Source organism: Lacerta agilis, chromosome 14 (genome assembly GCF_009819535.1).
Source record: "Lacerta agilis isolate rLacAgi1 chromosome 14, rLacAgi1.pri, whole genome shotgun sequence".
Lineage (NCBI taxonomy): Eukaryota > Metazoa > Chordata > Lepidosauria > Squamata > Lacertidae > Lacerta > Lacerta agilis.
Genome location: NC_046325.1, coordinates 9,181,751 through 9,205,408, shown reverse-complemented (window position 1 = coordinate 9,205,408; position 23,658 = coordinate 9,181,751). Strand labels below are relative to the sequence as shown.

Sequence of the window (23,658 nt, the reverse complement as noted above, 5' to 3'; positions counted from 1 at the left end):
TTTGAATCCTTGCTTAGATTTCAACACTTGCTGGATCCAGGAATTCGAAGGAGGCCCCCCGCGTATATCCTACCTGCCCCAAACTCTTAATACTATGTTGTTATGCTGTGGGTTTGTCTATGCGATTCTTCTTTCCCCAGTCTCCCCCTCTCAATGCATAAACCTATGTTCTTTCTCTATTGATAACTCTACTCTCCATCTCCAAACCCCCTTTCCTCTAGATGTGTCATCTTCTGCTGTCCCCCCTGCCAAATCCCAAGGGTTGAAAACATGGATGAAAGGTAGGCGAGGTCATGAAATTCACTGTCTTTACGCATCGTATCAAACTTTTCACATGAACACTCCCTCTAATAGCAAACCCAAATGGTGCGTGCCAATAAAAATTGAGATGAAGCAGGACTACTGAGAAACAAGATGGAAGTGTCCGACCGATTGGGGAACTTTGAGGTTTCTAGAAGTACATATTAACAAGGGTTGCCATATCTCAAAAAGTGAAAACCCAGACACAAAAGTTGTTGAAGTGTTTTTGGGCAAGTTTCTGAAATTCTTTTTAAATAAAGAAAATCGCCCAAAACGACTCTGCCAACATGGGTTGCCATAAGCCCGGATTTTCCCAGACATTTTGCCGATTTCTGCCCGGACACTGCTTCCTACAGCAGTACTCAGGGTATGTTCAGGATATTCCAGACATATGGCAACCCTATATTAACCCTCCCCCAACTGTCCAATGAGAATTGAGCATGGTCAACTGAGCACAGGGTGTTGAGTGTGTTGGAAAAGGAAAAGGGGAAACTGTGGTGACGATACCCTACTTCAGCTCTTTATCGCTTACAGCAGGCATCCCCAAACTCGTCCCCCCAGATGTTTTTGGACTACAACTCCCATCATCCCTAGCTAACAGGACCAGCGGTCACGGATTATGGGAACTGTAGTCCCAAAACATCTGGAGGGACGAGTTTGGGGGTGCCTGGCTTAGAGCATCATTGAGGAGAACATGTTGGCCAACAAGAACCTTGTCATAATCCCCATTATGAAGAGAGCTAGCATTATGTAGTTAGAGTGTTGGGCTAGGACTGGGGAGACCTAAGTTCAAATCCTCCCACAACCATGAAACTCACTGTGGCCTTAGGCCAGTCACTCTCACCAGAGTCAGTTTTAGGAGCAGGCAGCCCAGGTGGCTCCCTGGAGCCCTGGAATCTGCAGGATGGAGTACCTAGCATAGTATTACTAGAGGGTGAAACTTAATTTTTGCAAATGTAGCAAAAACCATCAGCTTACAGCCATGTTTGACCTCTACCCAATACATGGTTCTACCTTCCCAGCCCTTGTTAACATTTGTAGAATCACCTCCAAAGGCCTGCAGGCTGTCATGAATGATGAAATCACGAAATCTACAAGATTTCTGTATGGGTCATGGGCATACGCAGGGGGGGGGCAGCTGCCCCCCCCCCAAGAAGCAAAAAATAAATAAAAATTAAATGGTTATCGGCAGCCTAAAAGGAAAAAAAAGCTCTCCTAAAAAAGCTCAACTACTGATCTTTCTCCCCCTCCCAAAATCTCAATAACAATTGAGCTCTTGGGCAACAGAGTGTGTGTGTGTGTGTGTGTGTGTGTGTGTGTGTGTTGATGCCGGCTGATCATTGCAAGGGAGTTTTGGAAACTGAGTTCCCTTGCATGGTGAGTAGTTCCTTTGCAAGGGCTGAGGATCCTGGGAAACTGAGTTTTTCAGCCATTTGGGGCTTTCTGTTTGGGGGGGAAGTCTTTGAGCTGAACCCCAAAAAACGGGGGTAGATCAGTGGATCAGTGCTGAAAGTAGATCACAGTCTCTTGGGAGTTGGCCACCCCTGGTATAAGACATGTAAGCAGAATACAAATTTTTTAAAAAATCAAGCAAATAATTGTAATAAATACCGTAATAAAGCACTGCTATAATTATATATAATTTTCCTAAAATTTTGGTTTCATTCGCCTTTCCGTGCTGAAATGTCACAACCTGAATGACCATGGCTTGCCCCCCCCCCTCAGTTTTGATCCTGGGTACGCCCCTGGTATGGGTGGAAACCACATAGCTTATGATGTTCTTCCCAATTCTCTTGCTCCTCCCCCCCAGCATCAGGTTCACTGGCAAGGACTCGGCGCCAGATAAACCGAGTGAACCGCACGGAGCTAGAGGACGGGTTCTTGCGACTTCACGATGAAAACCTGCTGCTCAAAGAGTTTGCCCGGAAGCAAGAGGACAGGATCAAAAGGTATCAAGAGTGGCGGATATTAATTTAATTGTTGTCCGTTGTCAGAGTATATTATTGTGTGTTTGTCCATTGATCACAATCAACTGCCTGACTGTTTAGTTAATAGGTGTTTTAAATCTAATGTCTTGCAGAAATGACTATAGTAATGTATGCTGGAGTCCACACCTAAGACCAGTTTCAGTGTGCCAAACAGTAATAAAGAGAATGTTGCTGAGTCTACATAGGTGCCCAATCTCTCACCACTGTCATCCCAGCCTGTCATCATAGTTCAGAATAGTCTATTGTCTCTGTAAACCACAGCCCTCTCTCCTCTCCCACTTCCCGACCAACCCACTCTGGGTGGTGGCGGTTGGGTTTTGTGTTATATGTCTGGTTCGGTCAATAGAACTGGAAGTGTTGCATTAATTAAGATGAATTGAGCTGATGCTTTCCTTTGTTCCTTGAACGCCAATGTTCAGTGAAAACTAATGCTACATTCTGCCACCAGGTGTCGCTATTGTGCTAATTGCGTTCTCTGTGTGCATGCTGAAGCCAACAGCACCATAGCGGGCTCTAGTGGCAGAATGCAAGCATTGCAACACTGCAAATTAAAGAACAACAACACGGCAGGAAGGGGCTTCAGTCTAATGAGCATTTAAACTAGCCACCACACAAGTCTTTGCGATAACCGAAAACACATATACAGATTGCACCATCAACACACCCTCTCACATCAGCTATATTTTCTCAAGTCTGCCTATACATGGTTCCTACTATCTTTCTTTCTGTGATCCCTCTCTGAATCTTTTCCAACATGATCCGGCCTTCTTAAATGGTGGTGCCCAGAACTTGAATCTCAAACATGGCCCTACGAACACCAATTACAGAGGAGGAATTATTTCTCGAGAATGCCAAAACTGGGTCTTTCCCTCCCTTTGCTCCATCAGGATGGGCACCAAACTATCAAGGCTCAGCCACGAGCGAATGCAAGTTGACGGGAGACCCGGGAGCTGGATCCGAAGCTCTGGAAGAAACCTGGACCTGGAGGAGGACCTGGAAGGGACTCGGGAGAGGGTTCGGGAACTGGAGAGACGAAACGAGGGTCTACGGAACCGCCTGCTCTTCTATAAGCAGCAGCTCCAGCTGCAGAGTTTGGGTCGACACGGCCCTTATGGCTATGTCTCTCCCAGGGTAGACACAGGACTTCGGCGGGCACACACAGCCGCTGGACGAGTGCCTGAGAAACTACGCAAAGGTAAAAAGGGCTTGTGGGCAGTATTGTGTTCATTGGCAGGGAGGTTCTGGGCTGAGCAGTGATTTTGCAATGCAAAAGGGCGCATAATGAGTGTCAGGGACTGGCAGGATGTTGACAGGTGTGCATCAGTTGCACTAATGTACAGAGTATGGGAAAGAAGTAAGACGAATGGAAGCTTTTAGTACAGGATAGCAAATATGACCTGGCAGGTGTTACTGAAACTTAGTGGGGTGATGAAGAAGTCCCCACAAAAGAAGAATGGATACAAAAACTTATGGAATATGCAGAAATGGCAAAAGTTACTGGAAAAATAAGAAATCAAGATAACAAACTTTTTCTAAAAGAATGGAAATGGTTTATTGAATATTTACAATTAAATTGTAAACAGATAAGAACATTGGCAGGATTATTGTAATAACCTGCAATTTTATAAGAGTATATATTGAAAGTAGATGAATAAATGAGCAAATTAAGTTAATTTGGATATGCAGAAAATATTTAAAAATAAATTTAAGGAACCGCAGAAAGAGGGGGAGGGATGTCAAGTTTAGAAATGTTAAAATGATTATAAAATTATTGAAATATATAAAATTGAAAATAATAATTTTTTAAAAATAATAATAATAAAAGAAACTTAGTGGGGTGGTAATCATGACAGAATGTAGGAATTGAGAGGTATAACCTGTTCAAAAGGAATAGAAGAAATGGAAAGGAAGGAGGAGTAGCATTATATGTAAAGGATGTGTACACTTGTGAAGACCCAGAGCATGGAGGCAGATTGAGAATATGTGGTTAAATTTGGAGGAGAAGGAAACAACAGTGACTTTGTTGTAAATATCTGCTAAGGATCTCTAAGCCGGACTGAAGACTTGGATGATGCCTTCCTAGAGCAGATGAGCAAACATTCAAAACGGAGAGATATAGTAGTCATGGGAGACTTCAACAACCCCAATACCTCTTATTAAAATAAAAAATTCCTTCCAGTAGCACCTTAGAGACCAACTAAGTTTGTTCTTGGTAGGAGCTTTCGTGTGCATGCACACTTCTTCAGATACCTCTGTACAGTGGTACCTTGACTTACAAATTTAATCCGTTCCGAATGCACATTTGTAGGTCGAAAAATTCGTAAGTCGAAAAAAGCGATTTCCCCATAGGAATGCATTGGAAACGAAAAATTCGGAAAAATTCGTAAGTCGAGTAAACCGCATCTAAAATTCATAAGTCGAGTAAACCCAATCCAAAGTTCGTAAGTCGAGTAAACGCCATCTAAAACCGCCAACGGATGTCCTTCGGATGTCGAAAAATTTGTAGGCTTGCGGGCACTTTTTCCATTCGTAAGTCGAAAAATTTGTATGTTGAGTAATTCATAAGTCGAGGTACCACTATCTGAAGAAGTGTGCATGCACACGAAAGCCATAGAAACAAGTGTAAGTGTCCGCTTTTGACAATAAAGAGTTAACTATCTTGCGTGTGCATTCCTTTGACCCATGACTTCATTGAAGGAAATCGAGCTGCCTTTTCGTGGACCCTGCTGGTTTTGTCACTCTCTATTGAATGTGCAACCCAACAGGGCATGGGCCGGGTCGCATGATGTCTTGCTCGTAATTTTTAATATTTTTTGGCCCAGCAGGAATGCGTGTTCAAGGGCCGGCGGTCAGACCAACCCACACAGCTCCTGCCCGCTATGGCGATCACACTCTGGAGGGATCTCGAGTTGAGACGGAAAGATTGTGAGTCTTGCCTGCTCATCCTACCCTCATCCGTTTGGCCACTGTGATTCTTTTCTTTTCTTTCGAAATATATATATATTGTTTAACAAGTATAAAATTATGACAATACAATCATACACATACACATTTACAGATTCCTCCGAATCTCTGGACTTCCCATCTCCCCTCCATGGTTCCCATTAATAAACATTTTCTCCTGCATCTTTTCTGATAATCTATGTTTTATATAACTCCATTGTCTCCATAGTACTTGCTACATTACAAGTGTTATTGCAATCCTGCTAATGTTTTCATCTGCTTACAGTGGTCTCCAAGATAAATTATGAATTTTCCCCATTCTTTGTTAAAGTTCTGGTCTTCTTGGTTCCTAAGCTTTCTGGTGAGCTTTGCCATTTCGGCATTGTCCAACAATTTGATTTGCCATTCTTCTCTGGTAGGGACTTCATCATCTTTCCAAATCTGGGCTAATAGCATCCAGGCGGCTGTCGTCACATACATAAAAAGTCTTTTCTGTTCCCTTGGAATATCGGCACCTAAAATTCCTAATAAAAAAGCCTCTGGTTGTTGTTTTTTTTACAAAAGTTAATTTAAACATTTTTTTCATCTCATTATATATTGTTTCCCAGAGTGTTTTTATTACCTGACAAGACTACCACATATGATAAAAGGTGTCTTCCTTTTCTTCACATTTCCAGCAGATATTTGTAGCTGCCTTAAACATTTTTGCTATCTTACTGGGAGTCAGATACCATCGTGGCCACTGCGATTCTCACTGGTTTGCAGATTTTTATGACCATCCCTATATGACTGGCTCATCTTGCTCTGGGGGCAGAAGAAGCCAAGGCTCAGTGGCAGAGAATCTGCTTTGCCTGTTGTTGTTGTTGTTGTTGTTGTTGTTGTTGTTGTTCAGTCGTTCAGTCGTGTCCGACTCTTCGTGACCCCATGGACCAGAGCACGCCAGGCACGCCTATCCTTCACTGCCTCCCGCAGTTTGGCCAAACTCATGTTAGTAGCTTTGAGAACACTGTCCAACCATCTCATCCTCTGTCGTCCCCTTCTCCTTGTGCCCTCCATCTTTCCCAACATCAGGGTCTTTTCCAGGGAGTCTTCTCTTCTCATGAGGTGGCCAAAGTACTGGAGCCTCAACTTCAGGATCTGTCCTTCCAGTGTGCACTCAGGGCTTATTTCATTAAGGATGGATAAGTTTGATCTTTTTGCAGTCCATGGGACTCTCAAGACTCTCCTCCAGCACCATAATTCAAAAGCATCAATTCTTCGGCGATCAGCCTTCTTGATGGTCCAGCTCTCACTTCCGTACATTACTACTGGGAAAACCATAGCTTTAACTATACGGACCTTTGTCGGCAAGGTGATGTCTCTGCTTTTTAAGATGCTATCTAGGTTTGTCATTGCTTTCCTCCCAAGAAGCAGGCGTCTTCTAATTTCGTGACTGCTGTCACCATCTGCAGTGATCATGGAACCCAAGAAAGTGAAATCTCTCACTGCCTCCATTTCTTCCCCTTCTATTTGCCAGGAGGTGATGGGACCAGTAGGTGATGCTTTGCCTACATTTCATAAACTCTCTCTTATTGCATATCAGGCAAGCACCTTTCCTGTTGACTTTTCAACGCAAGCTAAAGACATTCCTCTTTCTTTCCTTATTGCCAAAAAGAAAAAAAAGAAAAACATTCCTCTTTCAATAAGCCTCTTAAAATCTTCTATCCCAGTTGGAATCTGTCGTGGATCTGAATTGATTTTACGTATCGGTTGTCGTTTTAAAACGTTCTTATATTTAGAGTTATATATATTTTTAATTTTGTTTTCATATACAGTGGTACCTTGGTTCTCGAACTTAATCCGTTCCAAAACCAAGGCGCGCTTTCCCATAGAAAGTAATGCAAAATGGGTTAATCTGTTCCAGACTTTTAAAAACAACCCCTAAAACAGCAATTTAACATGAATTTTACTCTCTAACAAGGCCATTGGTCCATGAAATGAAAGCAATAATCAATGTACTGTACTATAAAATAAATAAGACAGTATTGTAGATGATGAAATTTAAAATTATTATTTTTTTCTTACTTGTTCTGATGATAGTCATTGTTTAGAGGAGGGACTTTTATCCATTTCTGCAGTCACACAATCAATCAATCAATCAATCAATCAGCTGAACTGGGTTCCATACAGTCACAAAAGCAAATTAACTGAAAAAGCCTCAAAAACAAAAACGCAAAATAAATAGCAAAACCAAAAGCGCCAAATACAGTGGCACCTTGGTTCTCAAACTTAATCCGTTCCGGAAGTCTGTTTGACTTCTGAAATGTTCAAAAACCAAGGCGTGGCTTCTGATTGGTGCAGGCGCCCTGAAAACAATATCAGATAGCTGCATAGGACATTCAACTTCCAAAAAACATTTGAAAACGTGAGCACTTCCTTCCAGGTTTTTGGTGTTTGGGAACCAAGGCATTTGAGAACCAAGGTACCACAGTATGTAATTATATTGTAAATCGCTTTGAGATGGGAACAAATGAAATAATGCAAATGTCGACTGGATTCTCTCCTCTTCCCATTTCCCCAGGAACAATGAGCTGGAAACGAAGCAGCTCTTTTTGTTTTCGCTCTGTTCTTCCTTTCAGCACCCAGAGCCTGGTCCTTGCAGCGTTGGAGCTGGATCCTGAGTCGCTGAGTTCCACACACGGCAGAGATACGGAACCAGAAAGCGCCCGCTCCCTGCAGCGCCACCTAGAGGTCCGGGAACGCCGGTACAACGCCTGCACATATGCTTCATTCACGTATTATTTGTTGTTGTTGTTGTTGTTGTTCAGTCGTTCAGTCGTGTCCGACTCTTCGTGACCCCATGGACCAGAGCACACCAGGCACGCCTATCCTTCACTGCCTCTCGCAGTTTGGCCAAACTCATGTATTGTTTGGTCCATGTTAAATCAGTCTCTCCAGCTCTGTTTTAAGGTCTTCTCAACTCTTGTTCTATTTCTCACCAAAACACTTAAATCGAACTTAATCCGTTCCGGGGAGAGCCAGATTCAGGGATGTCGAAGTAGGGCTTGAGTTTAAAACGGGGGAAATCAAACATGACTCATTGATAAGATATAGGTAAAGGTAAAGGGACCCCTGACCATTAGGTCCAGTCGTGTCCGACTCTGGGGTTGTGGCGCTTATCTCGCTTTAGTGGCCGAGGGAGCCGGCGTACAGCTTCCAGGTCATGTGGCCAGCATGACTAAGCCGCTTCTGGCGAACCAGAGCAGCGCACAGAAACGCCGTTTACCTTCCCGCCAGAGCGGTACCTATTTATCTACTTGCACTTTGACGTGCTTTCGAACTGCTAGGTGGGCAGGAGCTGGGACTGAGCAACGGAAGCTCACCCCGTTGCGGGGATTCGAACCGACGACCTTCTGATCAGCAAGCCCTAGGCTCTGTGGTTTAACCCACAGCGCCACCTGCGTCCATTTGATAAGATATAGACGTTTGTAAATTGGGAGTGTTGACATATGTTTTAATCTGAGTTTTGGCTTGTCATTGATCTTAATTATTTTTTCTTCTCATGAGGGAAGGAGAAAGGTGGGACAGAGAAGTGTTGGCAGTGCTGCGTTTCACATTTAATGCTGGTCCCTTTTTCCAACCCAGACCTAACAAGACAATCTATTTATTTTTGATGATTATTTAAAATCTATTTTTATTAATACTTACCAAAAGTTCAGTATAAAGTACCTATTTAAAACACACCAGAATAAAAGAAATACAGTGGTGCCCCGCTAGACGAATGCCTCGCTAGACGAAAAACTCGCTAGACGAAGGCATTCGTCTAGCGGAAGGCTGCCCCGCAAGACGAAAACCGCGGTTTGCATTGCCGCTTCGCTAGACGAAAAAACCGCTAGACGAAAAGATTCGCAGAACGAATTATTTTTGTCTAGCGGGGCACCACTGTAAAAAAAAAAAACTAATCTAAAGAGGAACAGGGGCAGAAAGAAGGAAAAGGATTGGGGGGGGGGAGAGAAAAGAAAAAGAAAAAAGAGAGAAAAAGTAAAGAAAACGGGGAAAGATAAAAAGACTTCCGTTTCCCTGTCAGCTAAATATAGTATTCACTCATTAACATCCAGCTATTCTATTTTCTATGGGCCAATTTTTTTTCCAATCTTCAGATCCAGACATTACAAGATCATTTTCTCTCTTACGCAAAAAGCCTGCAAGAAGTTTCCAGTCCTTAATAAATGTCAATAATCAACACGTATTTGTTTCGCTGTTCCAGAGCCGCCATCCAGGAAAACGTGGAGCTGATTCGTCTGCAGAAGATTCTGAGAGCCAAGAATTCAGAACTGGTGGTAACTAAGGCCCAGTTTGCTGGCTTACAGGAAGTGAGTCCTGCCACGTCGGCACTTGTGATAGCCAAATGCGGCCCACTGGGTTTCACTCTCTGGCCCCTGGGCTTCTCCCCAAGCCAAACCATTTCACACACCCTTATCCAGGGGTGTAGCAAGGGGGGCAGGGGGCGGGCCGCCCCGTGTTCCATAATGGAGGGGGTGACAAATTATCAAGGAACAATTTTTTTTAATTATTTTTTTTTTTAAATGCCTGCTCCGAAGGTCTTATCTTACTATACTAGGGATTATATAGCTATATATGAAATTTCATGCATATCGGTTAATATATTGACCCTCCTCCACCAAAATAGCTGTTCACTTGGCTGTTTTCCTATGTCATGAAGGCTGAAATTTCAGTTCAGAGAACACTTACTGTTCCCAACCCTAACCCTGTGGAAAGCCATCTAATTAGACTTTAATTTGATTTTGAGATGTTTTTAGGAGGTAATTTAATTATTGTTTGATTTTATACCAATGTTATGTATCTGATGTTAGCCACCCTGAGCCCGACTTTGGCCGGGGAGGGTGGGATTAAATAAAAGGTTTATTATTATTATTACTTGTTATTATTCTTTTGTAAGAAAATATGAAATAACGTAAAACCATTTTTGCGGGGGGGGAATCAATGGGGGGGTTGACAAGAAATTTTCCGCACTGGGCACCACCTGACCTTCCCATGCCTGGGGGGGGGTGTGTGTGACAAAAAATGTTTTGCCCCCGGGTACCAATTTACCTTGCTACGTCCCTGCCCTTATCTTCTGAGCCCTCCCAAGAGATGCAGGCCAGTGGCAACCTGGGGCCGTCAAAGGTAAAAGTGGGTGGGATAATGGATGTACATTTTGCCTTTATGCAGTAGGCGAGTTCTTACACACATACACACACACACTCACAAGGCACCTCGCTCTCTTCTCCATCCAGGCAAGGAAGTAGCATTGTCAAAATTCAAGGGCAAAGTCCAGCAAGGCAAAAACGCTTGCGGCTGGGGGAGGAAGCAGTGCTAGTGAAGGCCACATTTGAGCCCTAGACCTAAGGTTCCTCATCCTCATCTCTGATCTCAACAATATTTTCAATTGTGAGCTTTACAACGGTTTGTGATCTTTTTCCAGATCATTTTCAGAGCGTTTTTTAATAGCTGTTTAGATCCAGCCTAAATTATTTAAAAACAGATCGTGAGGGAAAGTGAGGGACCCTGATACCCACAAACTACTGTTGCACACACACGACATGGCTTCCCCATAAGAATCCTGGGAACTGTTGTTCACCCCTCACAGAGCTATAGTTCCCAGCACCTTAAACTACATTTCCCAGGGTTCTTTGGGGAAGAATGTTGTTTTACATGTACTTAAATATGCTCATGCTTACTTCTGGAGGTGCCGTGTCACAGGTAGTTGAAGCCCTTAGCAATGCATTCAATGATTCAATTATTTGACAGTATAGAGACTCCGTTTTCCTTCTTATACGTGACTTCTGACAAGGAAGGTGTGTTTTTTTCCTCATCCACCCCAATAATCCAGCGCTTTGCTTGCTATTCCTCCAGGCTTACGAGACTCAGCTCCAGCAGGTAACTTTCTCCAGTTCTGTTTGGTGGTGGCACCATTGGGGGTTGGGGCTCCATGGTCCCTCAAGGTTCTAGATCTCATGAATCTCCTTTGCTTCTCCAGAACCAAGAGGCATTGAGGTCAGCCAGCGAGGCCTTGCTAGCTCAGGTTGAAAAGCTGAATACCCACCTCAGGGAGGAGAGTCAGAAGGTGACAGCCCTGGAGAGCCAAGTAGAAGTCCTTTCTCCACTGCAGGGAATGCTGCAAGATGTAAGTCGTGTCAGAAATTAACCAGAAGAAAATGCTCCTCTCCTACTTCTCAAACTTCACTCTTTTATTTTTATTGAAACCATTTCTAAAAAGGGGGGTACTCTCATTTTTACTCAACAAAATCACCATTTTATAGTTCAAATCAGGAAAAATAAATACAGTAAACGGACAAAAGTACAAAGATTCACAAAATGTTTAGAGGTATGCGTACCCCCGCGTACCCCCAGAAGAAGAAGAAAAGCACTGGAGATATGTGTGATATGCCCCTGAGATATCTGTCAAGTGGTGCGTTTTTGAATGTTGGACATTTAATTTCTGTTGTAGGAATTCTAAGGTCTCAAATATACAATAAACGTTTATAATTGCACAAGGAAAACATACACATGGTGCTTTTTTCTTAAAAAATGTTTAGGGGTATTCTCATTTTCTTTCTCGTATCGAAATACTACCCCTCAATGAGGCCAAACATAAGATTCACAAAATGTTTAGGGGTATGCGCACCCCTGCATCCCCCCCAGAAAAAAAGCACTGCATAAGTATATAAACCACATGTCTAAACAGTACAGGAGAGCAATCCAAAAGCAATCTTGGCTCTTCTAAAGACTCTAAATATTTCCTCCTTAATCCCTCTTGCCTGAGAACACATAGGCAGATAGCAATCGGGATGTTCCTGAAGGGATTCCTCTCCTATATCTATGAACCTCCTTTTTCTTGTCAAATGCCAATGCTTTGTGTAAAACTGTGTCTGGAACTATGGGGAAACTTGCTAAATCCTCAGGAATATCACACATTGGCCTGCCTAAGCCACCTTATGTGTGATGCCATTTCTGACTGTTTGTAGAGGGGATGGGCTTCTTCTCCGTGCCAAAATGCAAACCCTTAAAAGAGATGTTTCTTCTTGGTTCTGGGCATAGCTGTCAACCTTTCTCTCTTTTTTTGCAGGAAATTCCCTTATTATAGCATTGGGGAAAAGCTGGGAGGGTTGACAGCTATGGTTCTGGGTCTCTCTTGCCTCCTTGCTAGGAGGGGAGGGAACTCTGTTTCAACATAAAAAATGAAGATCTGCCTCGCTGTCACTCAATCCTGCCTACATTCATTCATCTCTGACCGATCATGGACTTAGGAGGACTCATTCCCTTGAGGAGTTCGGCAGCAAAAGCCAAACACCCCTATTTTTCTATATCGTTTCCAAAGAAGGGTGTCAGTCATATATATGATTTGAGCTTCTTAGCTGCATTTTATGTTTCCCTTATATTCGACAAACCTGGGACCTTTGTTATAAAACTTAGGGGTCTCTAGCCCTGTATTTCAAATTGGGTCTGACCCAGAAGGGAGTCCAGTACCCCGGGAGAGAGCCTTGTTTTGTAGGACTCTCTCTCTCTCTATGTTGGAAAGAAAACAGAGACAAATACCAAGTCTCCCAAAGCAAGGCAGTAGCCCCTTTTTTATTAAAAGAAACTGCTGCAGCAGGGTGTTTTGCAAGCAAAAGACCTTGAACAATGGCGCGTAAGCTCCTATATAGACTTTTGAAATTGCCCCCCTCCCGCTCAAGACCACCCCTCCATACATCAGAACTACATCACAAATTGGGAGGGACTGGTAGCAGTGATCTGAGCATCCTGGACCCTGCCCCCATGTCTCCTCTTGCCCTCCACCAAAAACCCATCAAGTGAAACAAAAGATATTTACATTTCCCTATTTCCCAGCCAAGTTAATCACACCCTTTTGTCTGGCACTCAGGTATCAGGATGCCAGAGATTATCACTCAGGTAGAGGGCTGCTGAGTAGCTGGATGGACAACCCCCCTTTTGTTCCTGAGACAAAGAAATACTTGGTCAGTTGGGAGTAAAAAATGGAGCGAGGCCTGTCTTCCTGTGCTGTTTTTCAGACATGTGGCCTTATTTGTTTTGGTACATCAATAACAATTATTATATATAAATAAAATACCTTAAAATTCTTACAACACCTTCAGCATGTAAAACAGATGCTTTACCACTGAGCCACAGCCCTTCTGCATCCCATGGTCTCGCTCCTCTTCCCTGGCAGAATTTTCCTGGTATTCAGAGACATACCTCTTCCAACACTGAATACGGTGTATAGCCATCATGGCTAGAAACCACTGGTAATGTTATACTCTATGCATTTATTTAAACCCCTTTTGGAAGCCATGCAAGTCGTTGGCAGAGTCAAAAATAAAAACAGAATATTTGCCCACCTTGCTTCTTATCCAATCTCCAGGCCACCGCTGGCAGCTTGGATTCCACAACAAGATCCTGTAACTGTGTGCCCTCTTTCAGTTTCAGGAGAGAGTCCGAGACCTGGAGAAGGAGCGAGATTTGCTGAAGGAAGATTACGACAAACTGCTGGAGAGGTGAGAGATGGGCTGGCGGGAAAGGATAAGCAACTCAGGAGTTTGTTCCCTCTCAGCAAAAGCCATTCGTGCAGCAGTTGGGAACCTCAGACACAGGGGCCGAATGTGGCCCTTCAAGTCTCTCTGTTTGAGCCTTAGGACTTTTCAGGTCAGACCCCTTCCTCAGCGAAGCCCACTTTCCCCACTTCTTGAGTGTTTTTGTTTTGGCCTGTCTGTTTTGGAATGTGTCTGTGAACTCTGATGTTGGTCACATTCACATAATAATAATAATAATAATAATAATAATAATAATAATAATAATAATAATAACAACAACAACAACAACAACAATAACAACAATAACAACAACAACAACAACAACAACAACAACAACAACAACAATCCTGACTCATTAATCACATTCCCCCCGACTTGAGTGTAGATCCACGTTGGGTTGCCCCAGACACTCTGGGTGGCTTCCGACACATATATAAACATTCAAAAGCATTACAGTCGTACCTCGGGTTTCGTACACTCCAGGTTGCGTACTTTTTGGGTTATGAACTCCGCTAACCCAGAAGCGCAAACTGGGTTTTTTCGGTCTGCGCATGCACAGAACGAATTGTTCAGGTTACCTCCTTTTCGGGTTACGTACTGTAACCTGGAACGGATTAAGTACGTAACCCGGGGTACCACTGTACCTCATGAGAAGAGAAGACTCCCTAGAAAAGACCCTGATGTTGGGAAAGATGGAGGGCACAAGGAGAAGGGGATGACAGAGGATGAGATGGTTGGACAGTGTTCTCGAAGCTACTAACATGAGTTTGGCCAAACTGCGAGAGGCAGTGAAGGATAGGCGTGCCTGGCGTGCTCTGGTCCATGGGGTCACGAAGAGTCGGACACGACCGAACGACTGAACAACAACAACAATACAGGTAAGCATTAGGATGCCATTCAAAGCACAATGATATCATTTTAAGCACTTATGACTTCCCCAAAAGAATTATGGGAACTGTAGTTTGTTAAGGGCGCTGAGAGTCCTTAGGAGACCCCTCTTATTCTTGCGGTGGATGAACAATCAGCTCCTCTTCGCAGGGAATTCTGGGAATTGTAGCTCTGCGATGGGGGGGGGGATAGGGTTCGCCTAACAACACTCAAGAACCGTAACAAACCGCAGCTCCCAGAATTCTTTGGGGGAAGGAAGCCATAACTGCTTAAAACGATATCATAGTGCTTTGAATGTATTGTGTGAATATGGCTGATATCTTTGGGGAAACCTGGGTGAAAGACGGAGGCGTGTAGAAATAGACGGGCATTTTTGGTATGCGAAAAAGGGCTCCCTGCTAGAATTTACGGAAACATAGGCAAGGATTTTGTGGCCCTTTCTGAGGTGCGGCGAATCTATGTGTCTCTTTAGCTGCCTCAGCAATACCCAGCACCCCCTAGACGTGGTTCCTCAGAAGGACAGCGCCCCTTGCTTGGAAGAACAACTCAGCTCAGCAATTGCAGAGAAGCAGAGGCTGCAGGAGCAGCTGGAGAAGGAAAGAGGTGAGGGGGCCAGCGGGAGGCTGGCAGGGAAATGACTGAATGGGCAAAACGCCCAAAACATGTCCCCTTGCATCTCACATGGGTCACTAATTTGAAATGAGAGGTGGGGGACCACAAGCCCAGGGAGCATATGCGGCCCTCTACACCTTTCTGTCTGGCCCTCAGGGCTTTGGTCAAGTTGGACTGTAGCCTATTGCAGAACTGTCGCCTCAGTTGCCCCGCCCACTTATGCCTCTGGCCCCGCCCACTTTTCATCTCGCCCCACCCACCGCTGTCATGCGGCCACCGGAAGGCTGCCTGTGAGGGAATGTGGCCCTTGTTCTTGCCGCTGTTATTCCTTTGGCTTTTATAAATACCTTCCCCCTGCTCCAAGCTTGGGTGTGGACTGATAATTAGAATTGAGGGTAAAAATAATTGGCAAGTTACGGGAAAGGAACGGTCAGGCCTACTGAGAACAGGTGGCAACCTTGCGATTCATCCCAAATCCTTGTTCCTCCCCCCCATAAGCTCTGAATGAGGAACTGAAGCAAGAAGTGAGCCAGCTGCTGCAGGAACACCCACAGGACGTTGGCTTCTTGCGGGAGAAGGTGGCCATCTTGGAAAACCAGACTAGAGAGGAAGACTCTCCATCCAGTCTAGTAGTTCAGGTAGGCACTGGGTAAAACCACACACTTAGCAACTGGACCGTAGATACCGGCATTGTACAAACACACACATACCGTGTTTCTCCTAAAATAAGACACCGTCTTATATTTTTTTCCCCTCAGCAAAACACAGTACGGCTTATTTTCAGGGGGTGTCTTATTTTAACCGCATCGCATCGGTACGCTGCATAGCCACGCCTCTCCAGGCTGTTTTAATGGGAGGTGCTGCGTCACTATGGCTTATTTTCGGGGTATGGCTTATTTTCGGGGAACGGCTTATATTTCGCAAATGCATAGAAATCCTGCTATGGCTTATTTTATGGCTATGTCTTATTTTAGGAGAAACAGGGTATATGCAAGTAGGCATCGATTTCCATTCTGACCTTTGTTTGTCACAAGCAGCTCTGTTTCCATCCTGCTGCTGTTTGGCTTCCTACAAAGACTATGTTATTTCTCTCGCGGTTCATTACATTATGATTACGTGATTCCACCCTGTTCGTTTCGATGCAAAGAAAGCCCAATGCAAATACGGAGGGAAAGTAATCCATCATGTATGGTTTGCGGACTGAGAGCAGCAGCAGCAGTGAATATCAGTCGTTTTTGATGGGTTGATTTCCATTCTGCAAATGGGATGCATAAGCAAAACACTGGCAATTTCCATTCCCATTTTTGTTTCTGTGAGGATTCTCCAGTATCCGCACGCACAAATTATCAGAAGCCTTGCAAGTCTTCAGCTGCCGTTTCTTGGTCTTAATAAAATTGCGAGGAGTTCCAATCTGAACAGGCAGCTGAGCTCTTGCAAGGCTCATCTTGCTAGTGTTAATCGGCAGTGACATTTAGTTTAGAACATTTCAATGGACAGGGGGGAGGGGGGGAAAGAGATAAAACACCTCCCTGCACAGATTGGCATTTTATGTAAAAATGGCCTGATCCAAGGTAAAGCAGATACCAGCGGATTAAAATGCCGAAGCAAGTCGTCAGTGATATAGATCAGCCTAGTTCCATGAAATGGATTTGCTTTTCCTCCATTTTCTGATTTGGCATGGTAGTCAGGCACACACGTCGAGCCCCACACATTTCCTTCCATCTCTCTCCCCCCTTCCCCCCACCTTGCAGCCCCTCTATGTGGAAGGTCTCGAGAGAGAGTCTGAGAAGGAAGAGATGTTTGCCCAACGGAGTCTAAAGCGACGGCTCCACGAGACGGAGGCCGCCCATGCTGAGACCGTGCTGGAGCTAGAGAAGACCCGGGACATGCTCATCTTACAACACCGAATCAACCGGGACTACCAGGTGAAGCAAGGGGACTGAGCTGCCCACCTGGGAGATGGAACAAAGGGGGGGCGTCTTTTGGGAGGACTCGGGGTGTGTGCAGACAAGCATATTCACTGTGTGCTCGCCAGGGTCAAGCTCAGTGAAAGCTAGTTCTGTGGGTTTGCATTAAGTTGAATGGGTACAGCGCTGATTGGCTAGCGCCCGTGGTGTCCTCAAGAAACTTCCCTCCATCCCACATCAGTGGAATAATTTTGCAACTTTTTACATTTTTATTTAACGGGAAAGGAATTCAGAATAGCCCAAATGTGCAAGGGCACAATTCACAAAACATCCAAGGGAAAACGAGGAGATGCAACTTTTAGGCATAGAGAACTCCATTTTATTGGGCCTAACGCTAACCTGTTCTGGGGGCATGGCCAATTTCAGTTTTCAGCAAACGTATCGATAGAATTCCTCTGCTTGCATTGGTGCCTTCACATATTTTCTGCTGAAACACAAGCCTTAGGAGGGCCAGGCAAGCCAAGCAGTTTTGCCACCTTATTCCCACCCACCCAGGACTGCTCCTCTGCCTTTCAACAGCTGCATGGCAGACAGAAATTCTGGGTCTGATCCATGCATGATTTGTGTAGCTGTAAGGGAGCATTTGGGCGCGATGCACGGTATTTTGTGAATCGGATGTGCTTTGCCAAGCAGGAGGCTGAAGGAAGGCAGACATCCCTCACTAAAGCCATATCAAAATGTTATAAGAAAAAACTGCTCCTTTTCCCTTACGGGATATCCAAGAGCCCATATAGAGTCCTTAAGTAGGTTCCCTATCGGAAAGAGAAAATAACAGAGGCCAACCAGAGAATATTGAGAAGCAAAGCAGCTAGTAAGCCTGATCTTTATTAAATGTTGCAACAGGGTGCTCCCCTCGCACGCAGGAGACAGGAGGAGGACCCAGAACAAAGGTGTCCCTGCCCTTATATAGACTTTTGAAATTGCCCACCCAGTAGCCAGAGACCAACTCCAAAACATCATACATACATCACAGGGTGGGGGCAGTCCACCACAAAAATCCTGTCTGCCAGGAAACCTGACAATGGTCATTCATTGTTCTACCTGGGCAGCCTGGCCATTCTTTTGTGATGGTTAAATGCTTTAATTCCTGAATCCAGGTCACAGGCTCACCCTATTCCTACGCCCTTAAGACAGGTAAGGAAAAGACAATGGAGAAGCTTTCCCCATTTCCTTCCTCCTTGCAGAGAAATATTTGAGGTCAATTTGGGAGAGTCAAAATGGTTTCAGGATTGCTTTCCTGTACTATTTCAGACATGTGGTTTCTATATTTATGTATGTGTTTGCCTTGTAAATTTATGAACATATGATTTATATATACACTAGTGCTTTAAACCCGTTAAATTAACGGGCGCTAGAACATATGGGCAGCCGCTGCAAGAGCAACAACATCCTGGCTGGCGGGTGTTGTAAGAATTTTAAGGTATTTTATTTATATATAATAATTGTTATTAATGTACCAAAACAAATAAGGCCACATGTCTGAAAAACAGCACAGGAGGACAGGCCTCACTCCATTTTGACTCCCAACTGGCCAAGTATTTCTTTGTCTCAGGAACAAAGGGGGGGGGGTTGCCCCTCCAGCTACTCAGCAGCCCCCTGCCTGAGTGATAATCTCTGGCATCCTGATATCTGAGTGTCAGACAAAAGGGTGTGATTAACTTGGCTGGGATATAGGGAAATGTAAATATCTTTTGTTTCACTTGATGGGTTTTTGGTGGAGGGCAAGAGGAGACATGGGGGCAGGGTCCAAGATGCTCAGATCACTGCTACCAGACCCTCCCAATTTGTGATGTAATTCTAATGTATGGAGGGGTGGTCTTGAGCTGGAGGGGGGCAATTTCAAAAGTCTATATAGGAGCTTGCACGCCTTTGTTCGTGGTCTTTTGCTTGCAAGACACCCTGCTGCAGCAGTTTCTAATAAAGGGCTATCACCTTGCTTTGGGAGATTTTGTATCGTCTCTATATATTCATAAGTGCTCTTGAGAGGAGGGGAGCCCTACTAAGGCTCTTCCCCAGGTTCGTGGACTCCCTTCTGGGGTTGAACCTAATTTTTATAACACGGGGAGGGAGAGCCTGCGCCTCGAGACTGGACTGAGGCGAGCAGGTCTGGGTGGCGCCGCCACCACCGCATTGTTTGCGTGAGGGGTTGAGGAGGCCGAGCAGCAGCAGCGGGTGTCCGCTTGCCTCCCTCTCCGGAGTCGCCGCGGCTTTCAGAGACGCGGGTTGTGGGGAGGAAAGAGAGCGGGAGCGATGTGGCTGCTGCTACGACAGCCTGTCTTCACTTAGACCCGGTGGGGAGGGAGCAGCCGCTGAGGTGTGCGCGAGAGCGGGACTGCGAGCCAGGCTCATGCGGGGCAGGTGAGGGGCCGAGTGGGAGGAGGAGGAGGACGACGACAACAACAACAGCCGGGAGCCTTTTTTTGGCCGCCGCACGCGTCAGGCACATTCAGGCGCCTCGCGATCTCCGCGGGTGTTCGTGCCGCGAGAGGTGGGTGCCTAGGAGGGCCCGGAGCACCGAAAGGGGCTGGCGGTTGCCGTTAACACGGGACTTAAGCAATGGGGCGGTGAAGAAGAAGTCGCCTTCCATCCCTCCTCTTCTCTCCCTCCCCTCCTCTATTCCCCTCTCGGCCGGGTTGTGTAAGGTGAGGGTCGAGCCGAGGCAAGGAGAAAGAGAGGAGGAAGGTGGTTGTTTTTTCCTTGCTCTCGGGGTCGCTGAGCGGCACGCGGCACGAAGTCTCTGCGTTCCAACTCCCAACGGCTGTCTGTGGGGCACATGCACAGTAGCGCAAACCCACGGACACAGGGACTGGACGCAGAGACACTTGGATTTTATATATATAGATATGAGACCTTAGATTTCCTATATCAAAAATGTCCTCCTTTGAGTTTGCTTTCTGGGGTGGAGAGTTATATTGTTCTGTTACAATGCGCTGTATTCTATTGTAGCTTCTCGGTTTCGTTCATACGGTACATGTGTTTCATTGGCTATTTTTTAAGCCGCTTAAGGGACTAAGCGCTATATAAATAAATAAACCTAAAGCAGCCGTAAGTGGAGGAGTAGGGAAACGAGACTGTTCATCATCTCTCTCCCGGCTGAGTCTTGAGGCTGACTGTAGGTACCATACTCTCTTTGGCCGGCATGCCTTGATTCCAGGCAGAGCTGGACGGGGTGCTGCTGCAGACGGCAAGAGAGAAGCAGGAACATGAGGAGAAGGAGCAGCAGATGGCCCGCCTTCTGGACCTGCGTGGGGCCCGCATCCGCCAACTTGAAGGTAGGGATGCGGACGGGCATACCTCCTCTCCATGCAATCTCTGGCTTCCTACCCACACCATAGATTGAAAGCACTCTTTAGATCGGCACAAGGTGGAACATGTGCAGAGGAGGGCGAACAAGATGGTCAAGGGTCTGGGAAGGAAGCCTTAGGAAGGGAGTTGGGTATGTTCAGCCTGGAGAAGAGAAGGCTGGGGGTTGATGTGAGAGGCACTTCCAAATACCTGCCGCAGAAGAGGGAGCAAGCTTGTTTTCTGCTGCTCCGGAGTGTAGGAATCCAACCAATGGGTTCAAATTACAAGGAGATTCCAACTAAACATTCAGAACGAGCTGTTCAACGGTGGAGCGGGCTCTTTCGGGAGGCGGTGGACATTCATTGGAGTCGGATGGTCCTCTGGTCAGGGATGCTTGAGCTGAGATTCCTGCATTGCTGTCAGCAACCGTACTGAGGAGGGCTACACTGAGGAGGAATGGTGGGAGCCTCCCCCTCCCCCTGCTCCGGCTCCGGCTCCAGATCCTGAATCTTCCCAGGAGCAGGAGGGACAGTATAGATTTGGAACAGTGGTTTGCAGAGGGACATAGTTCAGAAGGCAGGAGCTGGGAAATTCTAGATGGGGAACAGCTAGGATAAGAGACACTGGAAGAGAGAGAGGGTTAACAGATTCTCAGTCTCTGGACAGCATTCACCTCCCTTCTCCAAAGTCATGGAGAGCTCAGAAAGTGTCAGCACAGAAAGCACAGAGGGTACAAGCTCAGATTACAAGGTGTGATGTAGATTAATAGGGACAGAAGGGGGTGGAATCCTTAACTGGGAGCACCGCCATTCTAGGAGATGTGTTCTTTGTTCTCTCGTTGTGATTATTATAGTTTCTAACTGCTAAGAAGACTCCTTTTAATTCGTTCTGCTTATCTACTGCCACGGAGGAGGAAGCCGATTCCCTGAAGCCTGACAATTGCAGGGGGTTGGCCTAGATGACCCTTGGGGTCCCTTCCAATTTTGTGGTTCTGTGAACAGGTCTTTGTGGCTCTGCCTTGTTTCCCCACCCATCCACCCACCCACCCACCCCACTCCAGCGCAGTTGAAGGACGTGGCCTACGGAACAAGGGCAGCCCCGTTTCCTCCCAGAGAAGGTGACCCATCCGCGGAAGCAGTCGCTGACCAGGCCCCACAGCTGCGGCGCGGGGAGAACCTCTTCGAGCTGCACATCTCGGGCGCGGTGCTGTCGGCCGAGGCGCTGCGTCTGCTGGGGGACCCGGAGCCCCTCACCTTTTGCACGTACTCCTTCTACGACTTTGAGACCCACTGCACGCCGGTGGTGCGTGGCTCCCGCGCCCGCTACGGCTTCACCTCTCAGTATGTGGTGCAGGCCGAGCCGTTTTTCCTGCAGTACCTGCAAGGCGCCACGTCCCGCCTCGACCTCCACCTTGCCTCGGCCGTCGAACACGCCACCCTGGCCTCCTGCTGGCTGCGCTTTGGCGAGGTGCTGGGCAGCGGGGAGAAAGTGCACGCCACGGCGGTGCTCCGCGGTAAGGATTGCCCCGCTCCTACTGTGGCAGACGTTTTGGAGTCGGAAAAGACTCAAAGAAGGGAAACCAAAATGATAAAGAGTGTGAGAAGAGCCTGCCAGATCAGCCCTGTGGCCCATCTAGTCTGGCATCCTGTTCTCAGCGTGGCCAAGATGCCCGTGGGAAACCTGCAAACAGGATTTAAGCATGAAAGCAATTCCCCCCATGGGAATGCTCAGGGAGGCAGGAGAGGATATATTGTTTATTCTCCCTAACTTGCGCTAGCAAGTTCTATAACTTAGCAGAGCTTTACATTCCCCTTTTTAAACGCACAGCGGATAACTGGTTGCAGGCCAGCTTCCTGGAGAGTCCCCTTATATCCCCCTTAAAAGAATAAACACGCCACAATCTTGTTTAAAGTATATAAAAGAAGTTTACTCACAACATCAGTTCACAGTTGGATCCCTGAAGGCAGACTTAGTTACAAAATATGTACATTTGGATCTACCCCATTTGGGGGAATAATCCCAGTGACTGCAGACTGGCAGTTCACACAACGTAAGGAAGATGGAAAAAAAGGAAGTAGGGGGAAGAGGACTGCGTGCCTTGTGCTTTTGGTACCTGCACAGGTAAGGTCATGCCCACCTCTAGTCACATGCAAGAGGAAGTATGTCCCAGCCAAGGAGGAAACAGGAAGTTCCGACTGGCTGGACCAAACATCCCCTTGCATGTCCACTCTAGGAAAACAAGGAATGTTGTATTTGACTGCTACCTATGTATCACATCCCCCCCATGCGCACACACGTGGTTTCCAGCAACTGGTACAGTGGTACCTCGGTTTTCGAACGTAATCCATCCTGGAAGATCATTCAACTTCCGAAACATTCGAAAACCGAGGTGCAGAGGGCGGCCTGCAAATCCAATAGAGAAAATTGAAAAAAAAAACCTCAGCGGAAGCCATTTGACTTCCGAGGCTCATTCAAAAATGGAAGCATTTATTTCCAGGTTTTCGGCGTTCAAAAACTGAAATGTTTGACTTATGAGACGTTTGAAAACCGAGGCACCACTGTATTCAGAACGAGTGCAGCCTCTGAATTGGTGTAATAGTTTGAATAAGGGGGTGGAGCGACCCCCCTCTAATAAAAAGTTGCAGCGTTTCGAGGGGGGGTTAGTTCAGAGAAAAAGCAAGCACGAGGTGGCATGGTAGAATTTTACAAAATTGTGCATGGCATGGGTTAAGTGGATAGAGAAAAGTACCCCCCCCCCCGCCGCCCTCCGGCCATAACGCTGGCACTTCTGGACATGCAATGAAGCTGAATATTGGAAGATTCAGGACAGATAAATTAGAGTATTTTTTCTCGCAGCACAAAGTTAAACGATGGAACAAAATGCAGTGATGGCCGCCGACTTGGAGGGCTTTAAACCACAAATTCATGGAGGATGAGGCTATCAGCAGCTATGACTCTACTGTCAGACTTTGACAGTGCACATTCCTCTCGTGTTTTCCAAAGCAGGTTATGTTCTTACAGAACAGGGATCGAGAACCTCCTTCCCTACATCACTCAATCATCACAGCTGAGCAGCTGGTAGTCGTGGCCGAGTGGTTAAGG

At 46.0% G+C, this 23,658-nt stretch overlaps 1 protein-coding gene and 1 non-coding gene across 2 annotated transcripts in view; both read left to right on the top strand.

Annotated features, from left to right (window-relative positions):
- Positions 1 to 216: 216 nt before the first annotated feature.
- Positions 217 to 23,658, top strand: part of RPGRIP1 (RPGR interacting protein 1) — a 36,269-nt gene continuing 12,827 nt past the window's right edge. The window contains exons 1-14 of the mRNA XM_033168190.1: positions 217 to 281; positions 2,111 to 2,249; positions 3,176 to 3,483; positions 5,114 to 5,213; positions 7,850 to 7,975; positions 9,478 to 9,583; positions 11,127 to 11,150; positions 11,251 to 11,397; positions 13,695 to 13,768; positions 15,165 to 15,295; positions 15,803 to 15,942; positions 17,056 to 17,229; positions 20,426 to 20,543; positions 21,617 to 22,069. Of these exons, the coding sequence (XP_033024081.1) occupies positions 275 to 281; positions 2,111 to 2,249; positions 3,176 to 3,483; positions 5,114 to 5,213; positions 7,850 to 7,975; positions 9,478 to 9,583; positions 11,127 to 11,150; positions 11,251 to 11,397; positions 13,695 to 13,768; positions 15,165 to 15,295; positions 15,803 to 15,942; positions 17,056 to 17,229; positions 20,426 to 20,543; positions 21,617 to 22,069 (2,047 nt within the window). The 5' untranslated portion in view covers positions 217 to 274. The remainder of the gene's footprint in view (positions 282 to 2,110; positions 2,250 to 3,175; positions 3,484 to 5,113; positions 5,214 to 7,849; positions 7,976 to 9,477; positions 9,584 to 11,126; positions 11,151 to 11,250; positions 11,398 to 13,694; positions 13,769 to 15,164; positions 15,296 to 15,802; positions 15,943 to 17,055; positions 17,230 to 20,425; positions 20,544 to 21,616; positions 22,070 to 23,658) is intronic.
- The window catches only part of TRNAS-AGA, an 82-nt gene continuing 58 nt past the window's right edge, over positions 23,635 to 23,658 (top strand). The window contains exon 1 of the tRNA in view: positions 23,635 to 23,658. This exon is cut by the window's right edge and continues 58 nt beyond it. This is a non-coding gene — a tRNA (tRNA-Ser).